At 44.4% G+C, this 20310-nt stretch overlaps 1 protein-coding gene across 3 annotated transcripts in view; it reads right to left on the bottom strand.

The window, feature by feature from the left end:
• DIS3L2 (DIS3 like 3'-5' exoribonuclease 2) overlaps positions 1–20310 on the bottom strand; it is a 185461-nt gene that overhangs the window by 56788 nt on the left and 108363 nt on the right. For all 3 annotated transcript variants that reach the window (XM_051626783.1, XM_051626781.1, XM_051626782.1), the window contains 3 exons: positions 19614–19726; positions 12881–12988; positions 7568–7801 (listed from right to left, as the gene is read on the bottom strand). In XM_051626783.1, the coding sequence (XP_051482743.1) occupies positions 7568–7801; positions 12881–12988; positions 19614–19726 (455 nt within the window). The remainder of the gene's footprint in view (positions 1–7567; positions 7802–12880; positions 12989–19613; positions 19727–20310) is intronic.

Raw genomic sequence — 20310 nt, 5'->3', positions numbered from 1 at the left:
TTGTTTGAGGTCCCTATGAGCAAGTGACCCCAGGCTGCCTATCCCACAGGCATGGGCAAGAGACGTTTGTGTCCAGCCGGTCCAGGAAACCAAGAGATGTCTACTTCATGTGTGAAGCTGGAGTACCTGCAAAAACCTTCAACCCTACTTGTAGGTCAGCATGTGATGACTGTCAGCTCACCCCCCTTCTGCAATGCCTGGTTACTGACTGAATTCAACCAATAGAAAAAGCCAAGCAATTTGGAAGGTATGACTCAGTACTGTACACTGCAACTCTGTCCTGTTCAAGCAGGAGAGACCTTCAGCAGGACAGCAGCATACTGGCTTGGTCCTGGTGCAGCCTGAGAACTGAAAGGCCCGGAGAGAGAGCATTTGTGAAACACACTGATTGCTTCTGCAGAGATGTGCTGGCAACAATTCAGTCCCTCATGCTGATGTCGCTTGTTTCTCTGCTCTGCACCGTAAGAAATACCCACTGGGGAATAGGGATTTAAAAACATGGTCTCAACTGGGCCAGCACTATATAGCAATATACAATATACAGGGGAAAAAAGCACCAATTCTTATTCAATAGCTGTGAGTAAAAAACGTGAGAGGAAGAGAATGGTCAGTGTTGGCCTAAGGTGCTGGATTTGGCCTGGGAATGAGGAAATGACTGTCCTGCCAGCTCTGCCACTGACTCACTGTGTGAGCTCAGGCAACTGCTTCACCTCTTCATGCTGTTCCCACTGCTGGAAGGATGGAGCCAACCTCTGCTCTGATACTGGCTCCGAGGCTGGCAGATGAAAGAAGCTATTGATCTGACAGACAGCATCTCAAAATAAAAGCATGAGACCCCTTTTTTTTTGGAGGGGTTTGTGAGCTTGCAGATCTGTGGCAGATTTAATAAAACTCAAGAGTTAAGCTGTGTTTGTTTAGAAGAAAAACACTTGTACATGACTGGAAAACTGAAAATATCTGAGCTAGTGGCTGGAATACTTACTCCAGGAAGAATAAAGTCATAACCCACTCTTGCGCTACTGATGGTAAATTAGTGCCAGAGCACCACTGTGTGGGGAGCTCCTTCCTGACTGTGCTTGTCCAGACATCTGGCTGTGGTGACTCTGAGCACGATGCTCTACAGCCCAGCCCTGAGCTCCAGCATCCGCCTGCCCCCCACTGCCAGAGCCAGCTCGACCACTTCACCACCTGCTCCTGCTGGGACACAGCTGCTCAGCTCTAAAAGAATGATCGGGGAACAGCAGGACTTGTGTGAGGGCATCAATCCTCCTCACACCCCTAGGAGGACTTCATTAAAATCCCAGGGCAAAAGATCAGATTCTGAGGGCTTTCCACTCAAAATCCTAATGTAACCAAAATACTTTAAAGCCTACTGGAAATGCAAACATCTCCGTGCATGCAGAAAGATGCTGAGCCAACACAGACCTCCTCCATAGCACGATCCCAAATGCCTCCTTCCTGTGTGCATCCTCAGTGCATGCCAAACTGCCCAACCTGAACCATTAGCTGTTTCTGATGACAACGATGACATTTCAGATTTGCCTACAAAGCACCGAATTCCCCTGTGGTATTGTAGGAAAGACATTTTAAAAATCATTCCTGCTTTGCTAATGCACCTTTACAAATGCATTTCGATTGCTCCTGAGGGGAAGAGCACTATTCCCAACAGAAAGCTGTGGCTTTGGATGCTCATTTTGATGTATTAACTGGGGCTATGCAAAAGACACAAAATCCCCAAAGGAAATTAATCTCCAAGTACATCCAATGTCCCTCCAGCTGCCTTATGTATCACACAGTATAAGCAACTGTCCATAACGATTGTATAGCACCTGCTGTCCCCATTCTGGGTATCAGTAATGTCTGTTTAACCAGACTTCAAAGAGAAGGAGCAGACAATGGTGGAATTGTGATAGGAAGTGAATAGTGAAAGCTCCTTGTCAGTCTGCATTTCCATTTATCTTGCAGTACCATATACACAGCCTACCCTGCCTCTGCTGTCATGTCCATGCACTGTTGCTGTAATGGCCTCTTTTGGGAGGTATCACACTGGTTTTCAGGATTTTATAAAGGGGTCTTTTGGATTTTCTCTTGGGCCGAAGCAAGGGCCAAAGTGGGTACAAACCTCAACCTACCCCTCAGGAACAAAATCTGAGATGAATATGGTACCAATGTCCTAAGCAATGAACACCAGGACTTTCTCTCTGAGACTGGCCAAAATCCCAATAAAGCAACACTCCCTGGAGAGATGCAGCAACAGTCAGGGGTTGGAGCAAAGCCATTTGCCCCTCCCCAGGAAGGTGCACACACAGAGTGTGCAGGGGTGGCATATACAGCAGCCATGGCTAGAAAAACTAAGCATCACACCAGGGAGTACTCAAGCCAGGATGACCTTCCTGCCCCGACAGCATTTAAAGACATAAATCCAGATCATGCTATTAGGGAAAGCATAGACACATTCAGTTAACTGAGGTCTATACATTATAGCCCTTTGCTGTCCCATCTAAACAGGTCTTCCAACCCAAAACGTCTTCCATTCACATGCAAATACATTGTATTTTGTGCCTGCTGACTGTTTAACCAGGGTAGAAACATTTACTCCTTCCACACAGCAAGATGAGGAGAAGATGTGAATGCTTGCTATACAGATATGAGGCAGGAAATATGACAAAACAATTTCACATAATTATTTCCAGCAGTCATTCGTATTGGAAAATTTTACTGGTGATAGTAATTAATCTCTGGCTCTTGAAATTTCCAATTAAAGGGCATTAGCAGGAGCTACTGTCTAAAAATATGTGTTTCTGTCCTATCCCATTAGCCGCAACTAAATACGAAACTTCCCAACAACAGTGGCACATCCTGCACGTTTTATGTCCTTCTTCCTCCTCATTTTCTGGCCTGAGCCAACTTCTGAGAGCTAGATTACATCAAGCAGGCAGAGTAAATTCTGAGAGCTTCAAAAGCTATACAGAGTTGGTTAATATAGCCAGCATGCCATATACCTGATGTTTTGGAGCTGATATTCTGCATATGTTCTGGTGTTTGGAGTCTTTGTGCTCATTTCCCTGTGTTCCCTACAGCAGCAATACTCCATTACTCCAGGAGTCCTACCAACCTTAATTAAACAAAGCTATTCTCAAAGATAAATTTTAACTATCTTTAAGTTATTCAAAACAATAGAGACCCACAGGAAAAAGCAACCCTTGCTCACATGATGAGACAGTGGCATGTCTCACAGCCTGGGAGCAAGCAGACACGAGACCATTTCGTTAGCAATTCAATCCTTAAAATTGTGTAACATTCTCATCTTTGCCATTTTAATCCTTTTTTTTCCTCCCCTTTTTGCACACACCTGCAAAGCTGAATGTCTGCAGCACAGCAAACAAGGAGAGAAGCTATTCTAGCAAACAATTCAATGCCACTGATGCATTGCATCACTAATGCAGATGCACTTTGGGGTGTTCCTACAACGAACATCAGTCAATGCCAACGTTTTGAGCACCCAGGTGTAAGTGTGCTGGCAAAGGCAGAATCACCAGCACAACAAAAGCCACTGCTCAGCCCACAGACAGTTGTCATAGAGACAGATCAGCATCCTGGGGTATTCTCTTTTTAAATACGCACAGAAATCCTTTTTAACCTGTCTTCTTGTAGGCATCTGTCCTCGTGATTCATTTTTAAACTGTTGAGGCCAAAAAGAGAACCATTTATCAGCAGGTCTCCTCTAGGCAGGCTTGAGCTAAGAAGCTTTTCTGCAAACTTGATGTTTTTCGTTGAAAGCAAGTTTCTATCTGATTCTCTGGCTAGTGTTTCTAAAAGCTGTGGTTTGGGGAAGTGTTCCAGCTTCAAAGTAACCTGGCCAGGAAAAAAAAAAAAAAGGAAAGTTGTGGTTGTGCTCACTTTGTTTTTTAAATCAGGTCAGATCCCTGCTCCAATTTATAGTGTGGGTGCACCAAGAGCTGTGAAGGGACAGCACAGGGGAGGCATTTCATGGTCCTGGGGAGGAAGGAGGCTGGGGGGGGAGAAGACAATATTGTAAATATCTGAACACTTTTTTCTCAAAGCCACAGTACGAGGCACTTCTTGCCTTTACATCTAAGAGCTGCAGCTCCAAATGAGAAGGAAAAGAAACACATTAATCTTTGTCTGTGTGTACAGAGTTTCGTAAGCTCCTTACCCACTGAAGGTGCAAAGATTTTAAACCTCTAAAACTCTAGTGTTCAGCTGCCTTTTGGAGCTAGGGAGCTGGCAGGCAGCACAGGAAACCACATCCTAGGGGAAAAGCCCCAGAAGGGGCTTATGGAGACAGTAAGAGCCCATGGAGTGACAGAGGTGTCCTCAGACTCAAGGTTCAGTGCAGCAGGATTCCCCTACAGACCTCTGCAAAGGCATGAATGGAACTGGGGCTAAAAGAGTGGCAGGTACGTAGGTTGCCATGGCCAGGACTGAACCGAAGCAGGAATTCAAAATCACACAGCCCCAAAGAGACACATACCTACTGACACTGAACCCACAAACCCCAGCTATCAAGATCATGTGCTACCTCTGGAATCTGTTCTGTGTGGCCCAGACACACAATTCCCAAGTTACTAAAAAAAAAAATAATCTCCTTCATTCGTTGAGCTAGACATTCCTGTTTTCTAAAGTTACAGCTAAAATATAAAATCATGGGCAAGCAGATGCTGCTCTCACACTAGCTCATAAAAATTCAGTAGCCCCATTCAAACAGGAATCATTCCCCTCACCACAGCATGGCTAGGCTGCCACTGCTGCACTCACTGGAGCCCTCCTATGCGGGGTGCAAGGGGCTCCCTGGCCAGCCAGTGTTTCTGCTGTTATAGGGACACACACATGAATGGCTTCATTTGAGAAATGTTCTTAAGTTTTGGGGGATAAATCCCAAATTGTAGGGATACTATGGGGCAGATTGATATCATTCCAAAGGCAAAACTGAGGCTGGTAGAGAGAGCACCAGCCCAGGGCCACCAGTCAGTGGCAAAGGAAGATGGGAGATTCTTGCCCCAGTGATTTTCTTAACACCAATAGGAAGAACCAAAGCACATCACACTGAAAAATGGTAGAGTGGAAGTAAGTAAAAAAAGCCTTTTCTGTTCCACCAGGAGTGGCCCCAAGGTAGAAACTCTCAAACATAATGCAATGTATAGGAAGAGGGCTCACATCCCCTAGAAAAAACAGTATGGGAATAATCCATGCCCAGCCACCCCCTTCCTTATAACTATGGGACGATCATTTCCTTTGCTCACATATTTATTTGGAATCTGATAATTCATTGCCCCTAGTTTCCTGCTGGAGTTTGTCTTCCATTGTTCAGGATTTACATTACTCAACAGGAAATCAGTGAGAGGTCCAGTGATTAGAAAGGTGTGTTTCCCATTCAGACGCACCCTTGCTTGCTTGCTCTGGGCTTGAGGTCAGATCCAGCACACAATTGAGTACATGAGAACTCAGGGAAGTGGGATAGCAAAGGCAGAGGGACTCATCTCCTTCCATCAAAAGCTACAGATCATTGTCTGGCCACGTCTAAGCACCCATCCTTTAGATACTCTTCGAACTCAGGCCTTACAGTAACTGCTTTCTCCAGGCACCGGGGACGGTGTAGTTTATCAAAGTGCAGCCAGCAAGGTGAAGGTGTCCCTTGAACTAAAAAACACTTCCTTCTCCAAGACCCTTACTTTCACTCTTGCCTGGTGAAAGATTCTCACAGCATGAAGTGCACTTGTGACATATAATCCAGTTTATGGCTTCAGTTCAGAACTAAGCTGAGTAGGAATCAGGCCCCTCTGGTGCCCTTAGCAATGGCTTTTAACCCTGAGATCATAAATGATGCTCAAATACTTTCTCTGTAATGGCTCCTCTGTAACAGCACAGAGCAAACCAAAACACTGCTAATCTTTTACGGAGTATCACTGGAACAGGATGCTTCCCTGGCCAAATCCTCCCACTGTAAATGTCACAACTGTTTTAAAACATTATTTTCCTGAGGTTAGTTTGATAACAGGTACTCAACTCAGCCAAAGACAGTGACCACTCAGCAGTACACGGTGTGACCTGTGTAACGCACCTGGTGACCTTTCTGGGACACAGCTCCCCATCACTGTGGACTATTGTTCCAACCTAGACACCTCCAACGCTCCCCAGTTAGCTCAGCAAGCACAAAGGTGTGGGGGGGTTATGTTTCTCCAGTGTGCTTGGGAACAAAAGCCCCACTCACTAGCCACTGCAGAATAAACCTCAGAGGGTAGTCTCTGCTCCAAAAGAGGTTTGTCTGCATGACTTCAAAGAGAAATCATGTTTCCAAAAATCATTTGAATACAATTTTAAGAATTATTATTTCCTTTGAGCAAGGAGGGACTTTGAGGAAATGCCCTTGCTCCAGGCCCACTTATGTGTGCCTAACTGGTCCTCTAAATCACCCCACAACAGCTGTAGGCAAGACAGCCTTACACACCAGTTCCTACAACAGAAAGTTTATTCTGAAGTATAACCCCGATCTCCCCTACTGACATAGATGAAACATACAGATGTCTCATCTTATACATCCTGTACATCTTATACATGGGGAGCAGAACATTGCCTCCTCTTCACCATTTTGCCAGACTAAGCCACATGCTCTCCTGGGGAAGGTTGCAGATTTCTTTTGCTCTGCAATGATTTGCTGCCACTGGAGACAACACCACAACGCTGAGTAAAATGGAAGGGTTACAACATACCTTTTACATACAATAGTTCTGTTTACACATCTCAGGACATCAGCTTCTTTCTCAGCCATATCCTTATGTTGACTCATGCTCATTTTTCAGAATGAAACAATAGAGCTTCCTTATATTAAGAGATTATTTTGTCTCCTGCTCAGGAAGGCCACTGAGTTCTATCAATTACTGGAACCTCCTATCCACAAAACTTGTCAGAAGCCACCTCAGAGCAGCTGAAACTCAAATGCAAAAGTATTTTTGCTGTGATTGTCTAAAGTATCTGGATCTACTTATAAAACAGAAATTGCACATACCACAACTAATACAAGATTATTTAAATCACCCCAGACAGAAAAGCTCCTCACTAGCATTTCTTTCACTGGAACACACCCACCTCTTGTAAGCATTAACTTAGATAACATTGAGTCCTTTTCCCTGCCCAGAGAACTACTATGAAAGCTGGGGAAAACACAAGTATTGCAAGCACAGAAATAAATGTGGAGGATGATTTTTTCCCAGTGAAATGTACACTAAAGATATCTGAATGGCTTCATAACCAATGACACCAACACAATGTGTTTCACTATGTAAGTTACTTATCCTCTCCATCAGGGTTTTAGGATTTTGAAAAATGTTGGGAGATGGATCACTCCTCAAAATCCAGGAACTCTTTTCCTTCAATCCTTTACCAAGTGCTTTTGGTACATAATTTGATGCTGCTTTTAAGAAGACACTGGCACACAAACCTGCCTTTCTGTTCCTCAGTTTTTAGACTGATCAGGAAATCCTTATGGAGTACAACAGGAATTGCTTCACTGGAGTGGGAGCCCCTTACAGGAGCTGGATTGACTCACCTGGTCCAAGCGCAGAGCGCCGTCGATGAAGCGCTGCCTGCGGAGGCGCTGGGCGATCTGATGGAGATTCAGCACGGCCTGTTGGATCTCAGCTACTGAGTGTTGAGGGGAGACAGGGGGAAGTTCTTCAGTTGAGAACACCTTCCCAGGGCTTTCAATCATACTCTGTGCGTGGTCGTAGCTTAGCTTCACGCAGGAGCAGATGACTGTCCGCCCAAACCATTCCTCAAGGATCTGCAAAATCAGGAAGCACAAATAGATCTGAGAACTTAATGTTTCCAGTACACAAAAATTTGGGTAGTTGTATGAACACTAGAAGGAATGACACCAGACCTCATCAGTAAGTGTGAACTTCATCTTCTTTCAACTTCATCTTCTCATATTGAGGACACCAGGAGGCCTTTTGCCCAGAGGTTCTCTAGTGTCTAATAACGCATATACACATTAAGTCTCTCCATCACATTGGAACTTCTCAGACCTCTCTCCTCTACATGATTTGCTTCATTCATAGAGCTCATAAGAGCTACAGCCCAGCTGGGAGTTGAAATCAAGTCAGTTGACTCTAAGGTTACTAGGTGCAAGTGTGGCAATGGGTGGAAATACATATGCAAAGAAGGATCATCTTAAACCCCAGCAGGCTGCATTCCCCCTCCAGGCTGGCCCTAAAATACTCCATTTTCAAGAGTACTGCAGGGACCCCAATGTCTGACTAGCATGTGTGAAAGTGCCTGAACAGGACTAAGTAGTGGGTCTGGAGGAGAGATGGCCAGTCATTGAGCCCTTGTTTCTCAGATCATATCTATGGTCCTAGGACAAAACTCAAGCTAGGAACCTTTCTGAGCTTCCAAACTATGTTAGAATGTAGAGGAAAATCATCTGTAAGTTGCCCATAAAATTATTTTATTTTAATCAGAAGCCACTCCCATGTTAAACCCTGTAACAGAATACCAAGGCAGAAGTAGCAATTCAGAATTATTTCTTAAAGCAGAAATGAAAATCTATTTTCAGCTGACATAAGAGAGTGCAAAAGCTCATCAAGGCAGTGAGAAAGTGCAGAGGGACAAAGAGCAGAAAGCTCTTTGGAAAAGTCAAGAGCATTGGGTATGAAGGCTCTGGAGACAGATGCAGTCTGTGATAAACCATTCAAAGCACACGTGCTCAGAGAATGAACAGATAATTGTAAATTCTGCCTTAGTTACAAATGCCACCTTGCTCCTTCATCAGCACAACAGGACAAGGTAAATTCTGCAAGTGATGGTGTCCAGGGAGAACAGCTCTCTCTGTGACAGACTCATCAAGGACACTGCTTCAGACAGGCAAACAGGAAAGGACTGACCCCCAAGATCCTGTTGCCACCTCCCTCCCTTGTGGCCCACAGAACACATGTGCAGTATAACTCAGCAGCTCAGAGTTCTGAAAGTCACAGAGCATTTAAGCCCATTTCTAATTAGAAAGTGTCCAAAAGCAGAAATGCAGCAAGTGATGTCTTGTGATTGTAGTTTTCTGACCCTTGGCTCACGGTTATTCTGTGAGTGCCACTTTCTCCATGCCAAGGAGAAAAAAAGGAAGAGAAAGTCACAAAGCTGGACAGACATGCTGCAACAGTGCTGCCAGCATCTGCTCTGCTGCATCCTTTAAATGTGGCTCAGCTTCTTGTGGTGATGGGGAACCCATGTCAGCCACATCTGGTGAAGTCTCCTGGATCCAAAAAACGTCCTGGTACAAAGCAAGCACAATCGCTGGTGTAGAAGAGGCTGCACTGCTTTTTAAATGATCCACTTCCAGCAACTTCAAAACTATTAGCCAGTTGGCAACAGAGATACTTCAGACTTCAATAAGACAGGGAGGGTACTCAGGCACCAAAAAGGTGATGTTCCTGGTTGAGATGATCTGGCAGCAAGGCTGAGTATCCTTCATTTCAGTTAAGCACTTCTACAGACCCTCCAGTTGTAACAGGCAGCTCTTTCAATTTGCTGTTCGAACGTTTTCAGGCACTACTTCTATTTCCCTGCTAGTTTCTCAGTCTCCAACTATTAATTTCTGCATCAAAGGTCATGATCAATTCTGGCCCTCACTGTTACATTATCCCACACTAAATATTTTGTGTTTGGAAAGGACACTCATTTTGCTTTATAAAGCAGGTGAGTCAATTCCATCATGTATCTGTGTGTTGAAAAGAGTTAAGGACTGGGCACAAAACAAAAGGGTAATGCTGATGAGAAGCTCTTTCCCCAGTCCCCAGGCTACTGCTGAAAGCCAGCTCTGAAGCTACATGCCACCTTCTGCCACTGGCTTCCAAGACCTCTCTCTGTCCCTTGAAAGAACCAACAGACTGGATTTCCACTTTGCTGTCTGAACTTAAAGCTTTCAACAAAATCTCATTTTTCTGCTTGCTTAGAAGAGGTCAGATATTTCAAAGCTCCACTCACTTCCTTGTGAGACAAGAGATGCAGTGTATTGGGTCCCCAGAATATAACTAGAACATCAGATCTCAGGCAGGCTACATTCAGGGCAAAGCATAAGGACAAACAGTGCATTACTAGCAGATATTAAACTTATTTTGTCTGTTTCTTCAGAGATGGCTGATGGATGGGCAAAGAAGTGCAGAGAAGCAACATTTGGGGATTGCTCCTGAGCTGGGACGTGGAGACTACAAGCAGCCCACAAGACCAGTCTGCAAAGTCTCCCGCATCACTGCAAACCTGGTGCACCCAAACTCCAGAGTACCAGTATCTGAGACATTTCTAGGGTTATGTTCCCTGGCTGTTTTTGAGAAAAAGCTGTAGTCCCCAGCACATCATGTGATGGCTGTCAGTCTGGCTCAGCTGGAACCCTCCCATTAGCCAGTCCCTGGTGGCACGGGTCTCCTTGAAGGTGTGACATAGCTGTGCAGCAGGCTGAGGACTTTCTCCATGCAAGGCAGTGTCCGTGTCACATTTAGGCTGACTACAACAGTTTTGAGCCTGGAAGACACTGTTTGTATAGGTTGTTTCAGGCTGAAGCAATTTCTCTTCCTCATTGGTCAAAGGAACCAACAGGCTGTGCTTCAAACATCAGCAGGAAGTAACTTAAAAAGAAGAGTTGCATAGTTTGTTTTCAAATAGCTTTCTGTTGATCCCATCCAAACACAAACGTGCTACGTTGTTCCTATGAACGCCCAGATTTTCTTCTGAAGAACAGCACAAATGCAACAATATGGTTAACGCCTCTGCCCTTGGAAAGTCATCTCAGATACATCATGTCACACTATCCCACTGGAGTCTGTTGAGCCATGTGCTGTGTTGCTCAGACAGCATTTTGTTACACTGATGAAAACTAAAAGATAGAACCTCCAGAACCGAAAAGCAACAGAAACAAGAAAGTGCCTGTCTCCCAGAAAGAGCTGAGTCCGACATTTTTCTAAAAGAAACATGAATTAAGCCCCCAGCAGCTTATCAATAGTCACATTCGAGTGAGGAACCTGCGTGGCTTTTCCTGGGGAGATGCACTAGCTCCAGACTGCTTTGCTCTGGAGCAGTCACAGGGGGAGCTCAGAGCAGCTCTCCCCTCTAGCAGCGCTGTCGGGCTCTGCTTTGCAGGCTCAAGGTTGCAATCTTGCTATGCACACATGGTGAATGAAGTGCTCTTTGGCCTCACCTGTCCCTCAGTGTCAGTGTTCTCATGGCTCTCCACCATCCCTGAGGTTCAAAGGCTGTGCTGGGGCCTTTCACTCACCTCCCTTTCACCCAGCAGAGCCTAGGAGAGCACGTGAACATATTTACATCGAGATGAGGCTATAGTAACACCTAGAAAGATACAAGACACATTCTGTCCAAGCTCACAGATAAGCTATTCCAAGAATGCCCTGCTGGGCAAAAGCCCTACAACCACTTTTCCTCTTGGAAGGAGTAAATTCTTCTTTTATCCTTGACCTGATACTCAACTCAAGTGATCTTGATTAAGACTGCAGTCCTGGAAGGCCTCCTAGGAGAAACCAGCTTGCTGAGATGGCTGCAGGCAGCCTGCTTGCCCCAGGGGCAGTGTGGTGGTGGCCCAGACCACTGCTCCTGCAGAGATCCACTCCCTGAGCAGGCATAATAAGGAAGATGCTGCGGCTCCTCTATTTTCTCACTGGCCAGACAGGGTTGGTCTGAACACTGTCTGAAAAGCAAATAATGTCTATATTGCAGGGCACAGGAGACGAGATTTAATTAAAAGCTTATTTTAATTAAGAATTTACTATTAGCTGTTCAAAGACCACTCAGAGTCAATAAAAGGTCCACCAAGTAACTACTATTAGAAGGTCCCATGAGTAATCATGGAAATGGAATGCTTTTCACAGCAAACAAATAAAACCCACCTCAATGCCAGAGCAGGGACTCACTGGAGAAATACAGATACAGGATTGCAACTGTATTTTGCTACAGCACAAAACAACATTCAGTATCCTTTAAAGCAGTGTGGACAATAAGAAGGAAGTAAAGTTAATCTTTGTGAAAAAATTATCAAATTAGCACAAGAAATACTCTCCACAGAGTTGTGCATGAACACAGCACTGATTAATCAAAAATAATTCTGAGTAGAAGTGTTCTTTGCACAGATCAGGGAGTTCTCTGGTAGGAGCAGCCTTTAGCCCTCCTGGATTAGGGAGAGGACCCTGTAATCACCAAAGAGGAGATTGTGAGGGTTACAAAGAGTGTGGGAGAGGAACGGGGAGAGAAATGAAGACCTGGGAAGAGCTGGCAGGCAGCTGAACGCAGCTTGGTGCACTGACAGCATCCCCAACTGCTCCCAGGGAATAACACATGCAGAGAATGGAGCTGAAGAGCTAACACGCTTTATTTGGATCAATGTAACTTGCAGTTCTGAAGAAGAATGAAATAGTCTGTTTACCAGAGAGGCCTCGGAGGGCTCAGGGGGATACTGCCCTCACCCACTGCATTGCACAACAGCCCATGAGCACAAGGCAGGCTTGGAGTAGGGGGGAACATCTTGTCTCTCCCAAACATTAGCTGTGAGCTGCTGTTGGAGGTAAGACATTGAATGGATGGGTGACCTGGCAAGGAGGAGGAGATGCTCCTACTGAGATTCATACAGATATTCTTCTTTTTAGCACAATGTTGTGACATTATTACAGTTGGGAATACCACAGTTTCTCACTGATAAAACAAGATAGAGGGAAAGTCTACATCCTCCAGTACTGTTCAGGAGCAAGTGCTTTGCTATCCACCTGGGTGTTAAGGGATGTCATTTTTACCACTTTGTTTGCAAAAGCAGGGTCTGGCCATGAAAGGAGGACAGATTAGCAGGATGACTGCACACTACTCAAGGTACCTTGCCTTCTGGAGTCATCTTCCACATCACAGAGAATGTCAGCCTATCTCGCATGGGATTGAGACTGCATAATTCCTCACAGAGCAGCTTGGGAAGCATTGGGATCACCTGGAAGAGAAGAGGAAAGCACTTCAGTGATGTATGGGCTTTTAGTAGAGACCTGTCTGTGGCCAGGCTTCCCTGACCAGTTGGCAAAGGTGATGCTCAGTAATGCACAAAAGGAGAAAATGCATTAAACCTTCAGGATCACATTCTTTGTCATAGAAGAGGCTATGTCATAGCTCTGGGATGCTTCACCCATGCCAGAGCTACACTGCATGGCCAACAGTATGCTGCACAGAATGAGCAAACCCTCTGGCAGGAATGGAAGTCAGACACCGCTGAGGCCACCAACACTCATATCAGCCCTGTCTCACAGTGAGACCAGAGGGAGCTTGTCAGTTTCCCACCTGTGAATCATTCCCTGTGCTCCCCTCAGAGATACGTTTTAAACACCCTGGAGCATCCTGCATCCTCAGTTACACAAGCATTTCACTCTGCAGCTTTTAAGGTCACAACATTTGCTCTGTTTTTCACCTCTTTCCCACTAACATTTTGACACTGGGAAGAATATGGAAGGCTCAGCACAGGAGGAAACTTGATGGTGAAGAAACACGGTCCTGGCACTCAGAAGCTGAAGAGCTTGTCTTTGGGAATGGTGTTTCTTGCTTTGCTACTGAAGGCTGTGTAACCAGGCAAGAAATGCAAGTCTGCTCCCTGCAAAGAATAAATTAAGCTTCTCCCAAAAAAATCAAAGGAGTGCACGGCTTTAATAAAGACAGAGCCATGCTTTGTAGCACAGACAGGAACACGTAGATGTTAGCAAGACAAACAAAAGCACCTGTTTTATGACTATTGAACATGATGTTTGTAAACTGAGGGAGATTAATTATTATTTTACTATACTCAACTCTATTTGAACAAAATGTCAGTCAACAGAAATTTCTGGCAGGGATTTTTTTTTTAACCTGTGTCCTAATTCCTTACAACTGATCAATATTTCTGCTGCTGAACACTGACTTATGAAACCATTAATTACTCACCTGACTACAACAACAAAGCAGAAAAGCTTTGGAGCATATTCACACTAGAGTAAACCTGAGAACCCCCAAGTGTTTCTACCATCCCTGAGCTATTTCCCAAGTGAAGTCTACAGTACATATAATTATTTAGCAGCTGCTTAATGAAGGAAAACTAATTATTAGAGGTTCACACTCATTTCCTTTCTCATTACTTACCTTTGTGAAGAAGCAGTAATTGCCCTCAAAAAAGAAACACATTTTTCCTCTTGTTTATTTTGAGTGGCAATGTGGGCTGGTGCTTTCCAGAAAAACAGAGAGAAATGCTCTGCTTGGTTGCCATAAAATATTTTAGCTACTTTATTTAGTTTCCATTTTGATTGCTCTGTGTGCCACCCTGTCAATACAGGACCAGCAGGAAGCAGACCCCAGCTCTTCCAAAATCTGTGGCACCAATTTGGCAATTTCAGACATACAACTTTTCCTACCTAGATGCCAGGTGAACAACAGTTCTTCAAAACAGTAAGAAAAAAACCCAAACAATCTCAGATGTCCACTTGCTCCTCAAGTGCACATACTTTGTTTACCTTTGAAGGAAAGACTCCTTAAATATTTTATCACATTTGTGGTTTGGCACCAGACAATGGCTATAAATCCATTCTAATTGCAGTGCATATTAATGGCAAAAGGTTAACTGAAAGGTCTGTGACTGTCAAGGAGTCACTTGCAACATGAATCAGCAGGACTGGTGCAGCTGGAAGGCCACAAGGGCACAGATTATGATAAGCTGCTTCCCGCAACACAAAGGCCGACAACTCTGTTATTCCAGTTGTGAACAGTACATTAACAATACTGGTGCATTCATAACTCACAGATCCAGTACGTGAGCCCTGCCATGCTGCCTGGAAGGACCCATACCACAAGGTTATAAATTTTGCAGGAGCAGTGCCAGCCCATAACAGAAAGGGGAGAAAACAGCTTTATAGACTATCGGATGTCCCTGCCTGCATAAAATCACCCATGACCACCGTGAGACCCTGAAGTTCAGGTCACAGTGAACAAAGTGCAGTAATTTAACAAAAGCTCCTGTGCCCTTTTATGCCCAAATTAAAAGCTGCACTTACTAGCTTTTTTCTCTCTCCCCTGTTCTGTGATTATCTGATAATGTTCTGCACTTATTGAATATTTCTGTGCCTTAGCACATCCTCTTTCCCTCCACATCTCCTGAAGCCATAACAGTCTACTAGAAAAATGCCTACGTGAAACATGAAAGCCCATCCATGAAGAATAGCCCAAATGAAACAACAGAATGCTTGTTTAAAATGTACTTGAGCAGGATTAATATCCAATTCAAGGGGCTATAATTCCATGGAAGGGCTCTCAACGATGTGAAACACAAGCAAAGCTTTAACTCAAATCATAATTACAGCACTAAACATCATGCAATTAGCTGTAACAAAACTACTGTTACACAGGGATGCATCAATCTGCGTTACCCTTGTTTTAGAGGAAAGAAACTTTACATGAAGTAACTTAGCCCAAGCCATGCAGGAAGCCTCACAGGAGAGCAAGAATTCAATCAACGTTTTCCTGGGCTCAGCAAATACACACATAACAGACAGTGTGATCCTTCATTGAAGGTATTTTCATTTTATCTACCTTACTGAATCAAAAGAAGAAATCTGTTTGCAACATCATGACAATCTTGGCTAACTGCCTCCCTCTGCTTTAGCATCATGATTCCTCTTCACGTTCTACATGGAGAATAAACCAACTGGCACAAGGCGCAGAAGTGTTTTATAAATACACATTTCCTCTTTCCTTAACACAATACAGTCACGGGCTAAAAGGATTCTTAGTAGTTGGAAGGCCAGCTTTTAACACGCAAAGATGTCATGATTATGTCACACTTGGAGAGCAAGATGTTTTAGAAGCTATCCCAGGGGCTGCCCAGAAGGAACTTTTGATAGGATTACCTCCATCTCTTTCTGAAGGAGATGCAGGATAAGAGGAGATTTCCTTAAGTATGTCTTTAATGCCCAGATTTGGAAAATATCAGGGTTTCACAGCATCACCTCATATAATCCAGATGTTGCTCAGCATCTTTTAAAGGCTTTGCCCTTCCCGTGGCAGTGGTGTTTGCCAGCTGCCCTGCAGAGTGCCCCAGCACACAGAAACCCAGCTTGCTGAAACACTGCCCAGGGACATCACCTCCAGCACCAAGGGGCTTCCTTAGCAAATTGCCAAGGATGTGCCTATGTTGGGGATCACTTCATTCATCCTGGTTTTGCTGCAGGTGGAAATAAAGTCACTTGGATTTAGACAGGGATGATAAAGCTGGAACAGGGGGATGCATAAATGTAGTTGAATCTAGACATGTAGTTGGAGAAATCCAGCAGGGCTAGGAAAAAAATTTTCACGATCAAAGAAAGAACCTACAGCCCCCAGAAAATCTTTTCTAGTAAATGGATCATAGAAACTAGGGCTGGAGGAAGGTTTGGGTGGTGGCAGCTTGTCTGATTTTCATCTCCCTCTATCAGTCAGACTAATAAAAGCCATCACCTTTCCCCACAGTCCTAGCAGGGCCCAAGAGATCCTGGAAAGGGCCCTCTTCAAGTGAAAGGCTGATATCCACATAGCTCACAGCCACAGGTCTGCAATTCAAATCAAATCACAGAGAGGATTTCTCGCTCCCTGTTTCCAAGTCCTACATATGAAATCTCCAGTGCTACCAGACACAGCTTGAGACTTGGTGCTCCAGGGCTGCCCAACAGCTCCCCCTCCACGCTATCAGCTCTTCCCACAGGCAGCCAGACATCCCGCTGGGCAGTGAGGGGAAAACCAAAGTCAGAAAAGGCACTGCTGGGGCTGGAGTGTGTCCCTCACATCATCATCCCAGGGTTTTAAAACACGTGGACCTGCGACCATGGCTGGCCATGCTGTTCAGCAACTGGCTCCTCTGCACGGTGGATTCACTTTGGACACAGGAAGATCTAACCTCCTGCTTGTGAGAGCCTGTTGTTTTGTTGTTTTGTTTTGCCTGTTTGTCTAATAAAGTGCTTCCAGAAACCAAATGCAAGTTTCCAGCCTCAGACTCATTCCTAGGGAGCCGGGGAGTGGGAGGCACACATGCATACTGGGATAATAAAACTCCCCATTCCCTTTAAAATCAGAAACATCTGCTGCAGCCAGGACTGACTCACTGGTCAGGTTCAGAGCGGGTTAGCCAGGACGGCTCCCATCGATGGACTCCCTGTAGCAGCTTTTCAAGGAACAGAAGGGGAAAAAAAAAAAAATCTATCAGTCAACCAAAAGGAAAAGGAAACAATTTCTGGTGAAGAATAACCCCAGGGAAGCAGTAATGGCAGCGAGCCTGATGATATTCAAGAAACATTTGGACAATGCCCTCAGGGACATGGGGTGAACTTTGGGGTTGTCCTGTTCTGGGGTGGGAGTTGGACTTGATGATCCAGGCTGTCCAAGGAGGTGGTTGATCCACCATCCCTGGAGACATCTAAGAAAGGCAGATGTGATGCCAGCGAACAGAGTTTAGTGGTGGATGTGGCAGAGTTAGGGTAGTGGTTGGACTTGATGATCTTGAAGATCTTTTTCCAACCAGAATGATACTGTGAACTCCTTATTTCTCACAGCGTCACGTGGGCAGTTTTGCTCCCTTCAGACAAGCCCACTCTGCTGGCATCTGCTTTGGCTGCTTGATCAGATTTGGTTTGGGTCAGTTATGACCACTACTGACTCCCAGGGTGACTCCTTCTCCTACTACCAGTCCAACAATGGGGCAGGCTCAGCAAGCCTCTTGCTTCCACACTGAAAGACACTCAAAGGAAATAGGCAATTTGTTTATGAGCCAAGATTTCTGCTCAAGAGTTGTATCAACACTTCCATGAATTCAGATTTTGAGCAACTCTTTGTTACTCAGCCTGAGATTATCAAAATATCACCCTGACAACCTGCTGGTGTCAAAAGTGAATATCTTGAAGTCCTTGGACTTAATGTGAAGATAGACTTACAGTTCTGATCTTTGATCTCCAGTATAAAATAGGACCAATAAAATATTATAGGGATTTATGGCTGACCTCTCACTCGAGCTGCTTCACACCTAAAATAACACTATAAGATGTGCCAAAAAAGAGGAAACTGTTTAGGTTTTCTTGCTTCTTAAAACCTGATACACTCTTATTTCAAAAGCTTTTGACTTTTATTAAATAGACTGCTAGCAATTACAAAATAACTCCCCTTCTGGATACATCGTTCAAGAAAACTAAATATGTGGCTTTATTTAACTTCTTTGAGAGGATTAGCACAGTTCTAACCTCCAGCACAATCACAGCTGTCTTAGGAAACATTTCCATCAAAAGAAAGCATATTTTCTCCAAGAGTCATGCTTCCATCTTGTTTCAGATGGCCTGGCTGCTTTCCTTTGCCCATCACTCTCTTCTTTTCATCTCTTGCAATTAAAATATTGACTATTTAATCATCTAACCCAGTTTTCACTCTTAAAGTGTATTTTCTGCAGGACAGAAGTGTGGGTAAAAAAACTAATCCTGACTGCTGAGCCAAGGTAGGTGAAAAGCAATTGAAGATTACAGGCATCAGATAACTTATATTGACATTACATGTATGGTACTTGTAAATTTTTTAAATGAGCAGGTTCAAGTTTAACATGGCAAAGACAACATCCAAGTTTTGTCTGTCCATTTTTCATTAAAACCTAGTTGAATTCAAAAGTTAATTGGATTTTAATTCAAAGTGCTTTTCCTCCCAGCACTACCAAGTCATAGTAGTGGATGCTTCAGGCCAACACGGGACACTTAACAGCCAAGCTTCCTGGCTCCCCTGCATGCACAGTGCTGGTGGTATCTGGTGAGCTAGGAAGTGCTTCTGCACATTCAACTGAAAAATGAGACAAGCACAGACAAAACCTGGATGTTGCCTTTCCCATGGCAAACTTGAGCCTATTAAAGTTTAGATGTCAACTTTAAACTTGAGTTTAACATTTGTTTCTGTTACACTAAAATCTGTACAGTTTCAAATTTATTTTCACTACATGATGAAAGAACATTTTTCCAGTATTTAGGATACCCAGATAAAGAAAAGCCATAAAATACTGTTGTACCTCAAGATGTGAGGTTACCCAGGATGTTTTACACCCTACTCTGCTATGTATCCACTTCTGGTAGGGATTAGCAAGTACTGCTGCACTGAAGACAAAGACAAAACTCTCCACCATCACATCTGCAAATTTCAAGCCTGCAACAGCAAAGCAGGCCAGCCAAGTTGGGTCTGTCAGGCTTATCTCAGGCTCAGCACAGTGCAAATGTAGCTGCGCAGCTCTGGGCCCTGGACTAGCTCCAGACCAGCTGAGTTCCACTCACATGAAGCTGCTCCTGAGCTGAGCAGCTCTGGCACACCCAGGCCTCTGCCCACAGACCCTGGGTCACAAACTGCTGCCTCACCCTGTGCTCTCTCCATAAGCTCCAAGGCAGTCACACCAGCTAGGTTAGCTCGTGTATTTCCATCAATTTACTCATTTTGGTAGGTCTGCTGCAATAATTGCCAGGTTTTGAATGTGAGCACTTGAATAAGAATCTTTAAAATGAATTTAGGGCAAATGGAAGACGCAATTGTCAGATGAAAAAAGGAAAGGTTGTCCTTACCTTTTGCACTAGATACACACTAGTTGCTCTTTCACTCGCTACTTTATCCAGGGCTGTTTCTTCCAGTACAAAGTAGCTTACATCCGCAATGTGAACACCCACTTCGAAGTTCCCTGGAATTGCACAAGGAAGTCAGTAGGCTGCAGAAATTAAATGCAGATTTATTTAACTCTGACTCTTCTACCTACTCTCCCAGTGCTACCTTAACCTTCTTGCCTTATGCCTAGACCTCACAAATATGATACCTTTTCCATCTGAGAGGAAAGCTGTGGTCTCTCAGGACACTATCAAATTCACAGCCACTGTGGCTACAACAAACAAGTGTATACTCAAAAGAGTGAATCCTCAAGAACAGTGGTAGAGGTGTGAAAACTCTTAAAAACCATGTGGATAAGTGTTTCCAAGTAGGAGCCTGTAACAGGGAGCCCAGTCCTCATCCCTTTGCTGTCAGACAAGAGTAAGAAATTTGGAAATGCAGGGCACTGTTACCCACGAATGGAGCAGCAGATCACACATGCTTTTGAGTTTTCAGGCCTGCACTCGTTTCCACCCTGGCTGAGCCCAAATGGCTGCTGGGGACCTGGGAAGTCTTCAGTGATTTTTAAGCAGGCCATGCAGAAGCACAGCTTTGCACAAACAGAATATTGTCACTGTTATCCTGCCTTCCCTTCAGATTGGACTTTTTGTCCTTAGAGTC

This window comes from Apus apus, chromosome 8 (genome assembly GCF_020740795.1).
Source record: "Apus apus isolate bApuApu2 chromosome 8, bApuApu2.pri.cur, whole genome shotgun sequence".
Taxonomy (NCBI): domain Eukaryota; kingdom Metazoa; phylum Chordata; class Aves; order Apodiformes; family Apodidae; genus Apus; species Apus apus.
This window is presented reverse-complemented; position numbering and strand designations above follow the sequence as displayed.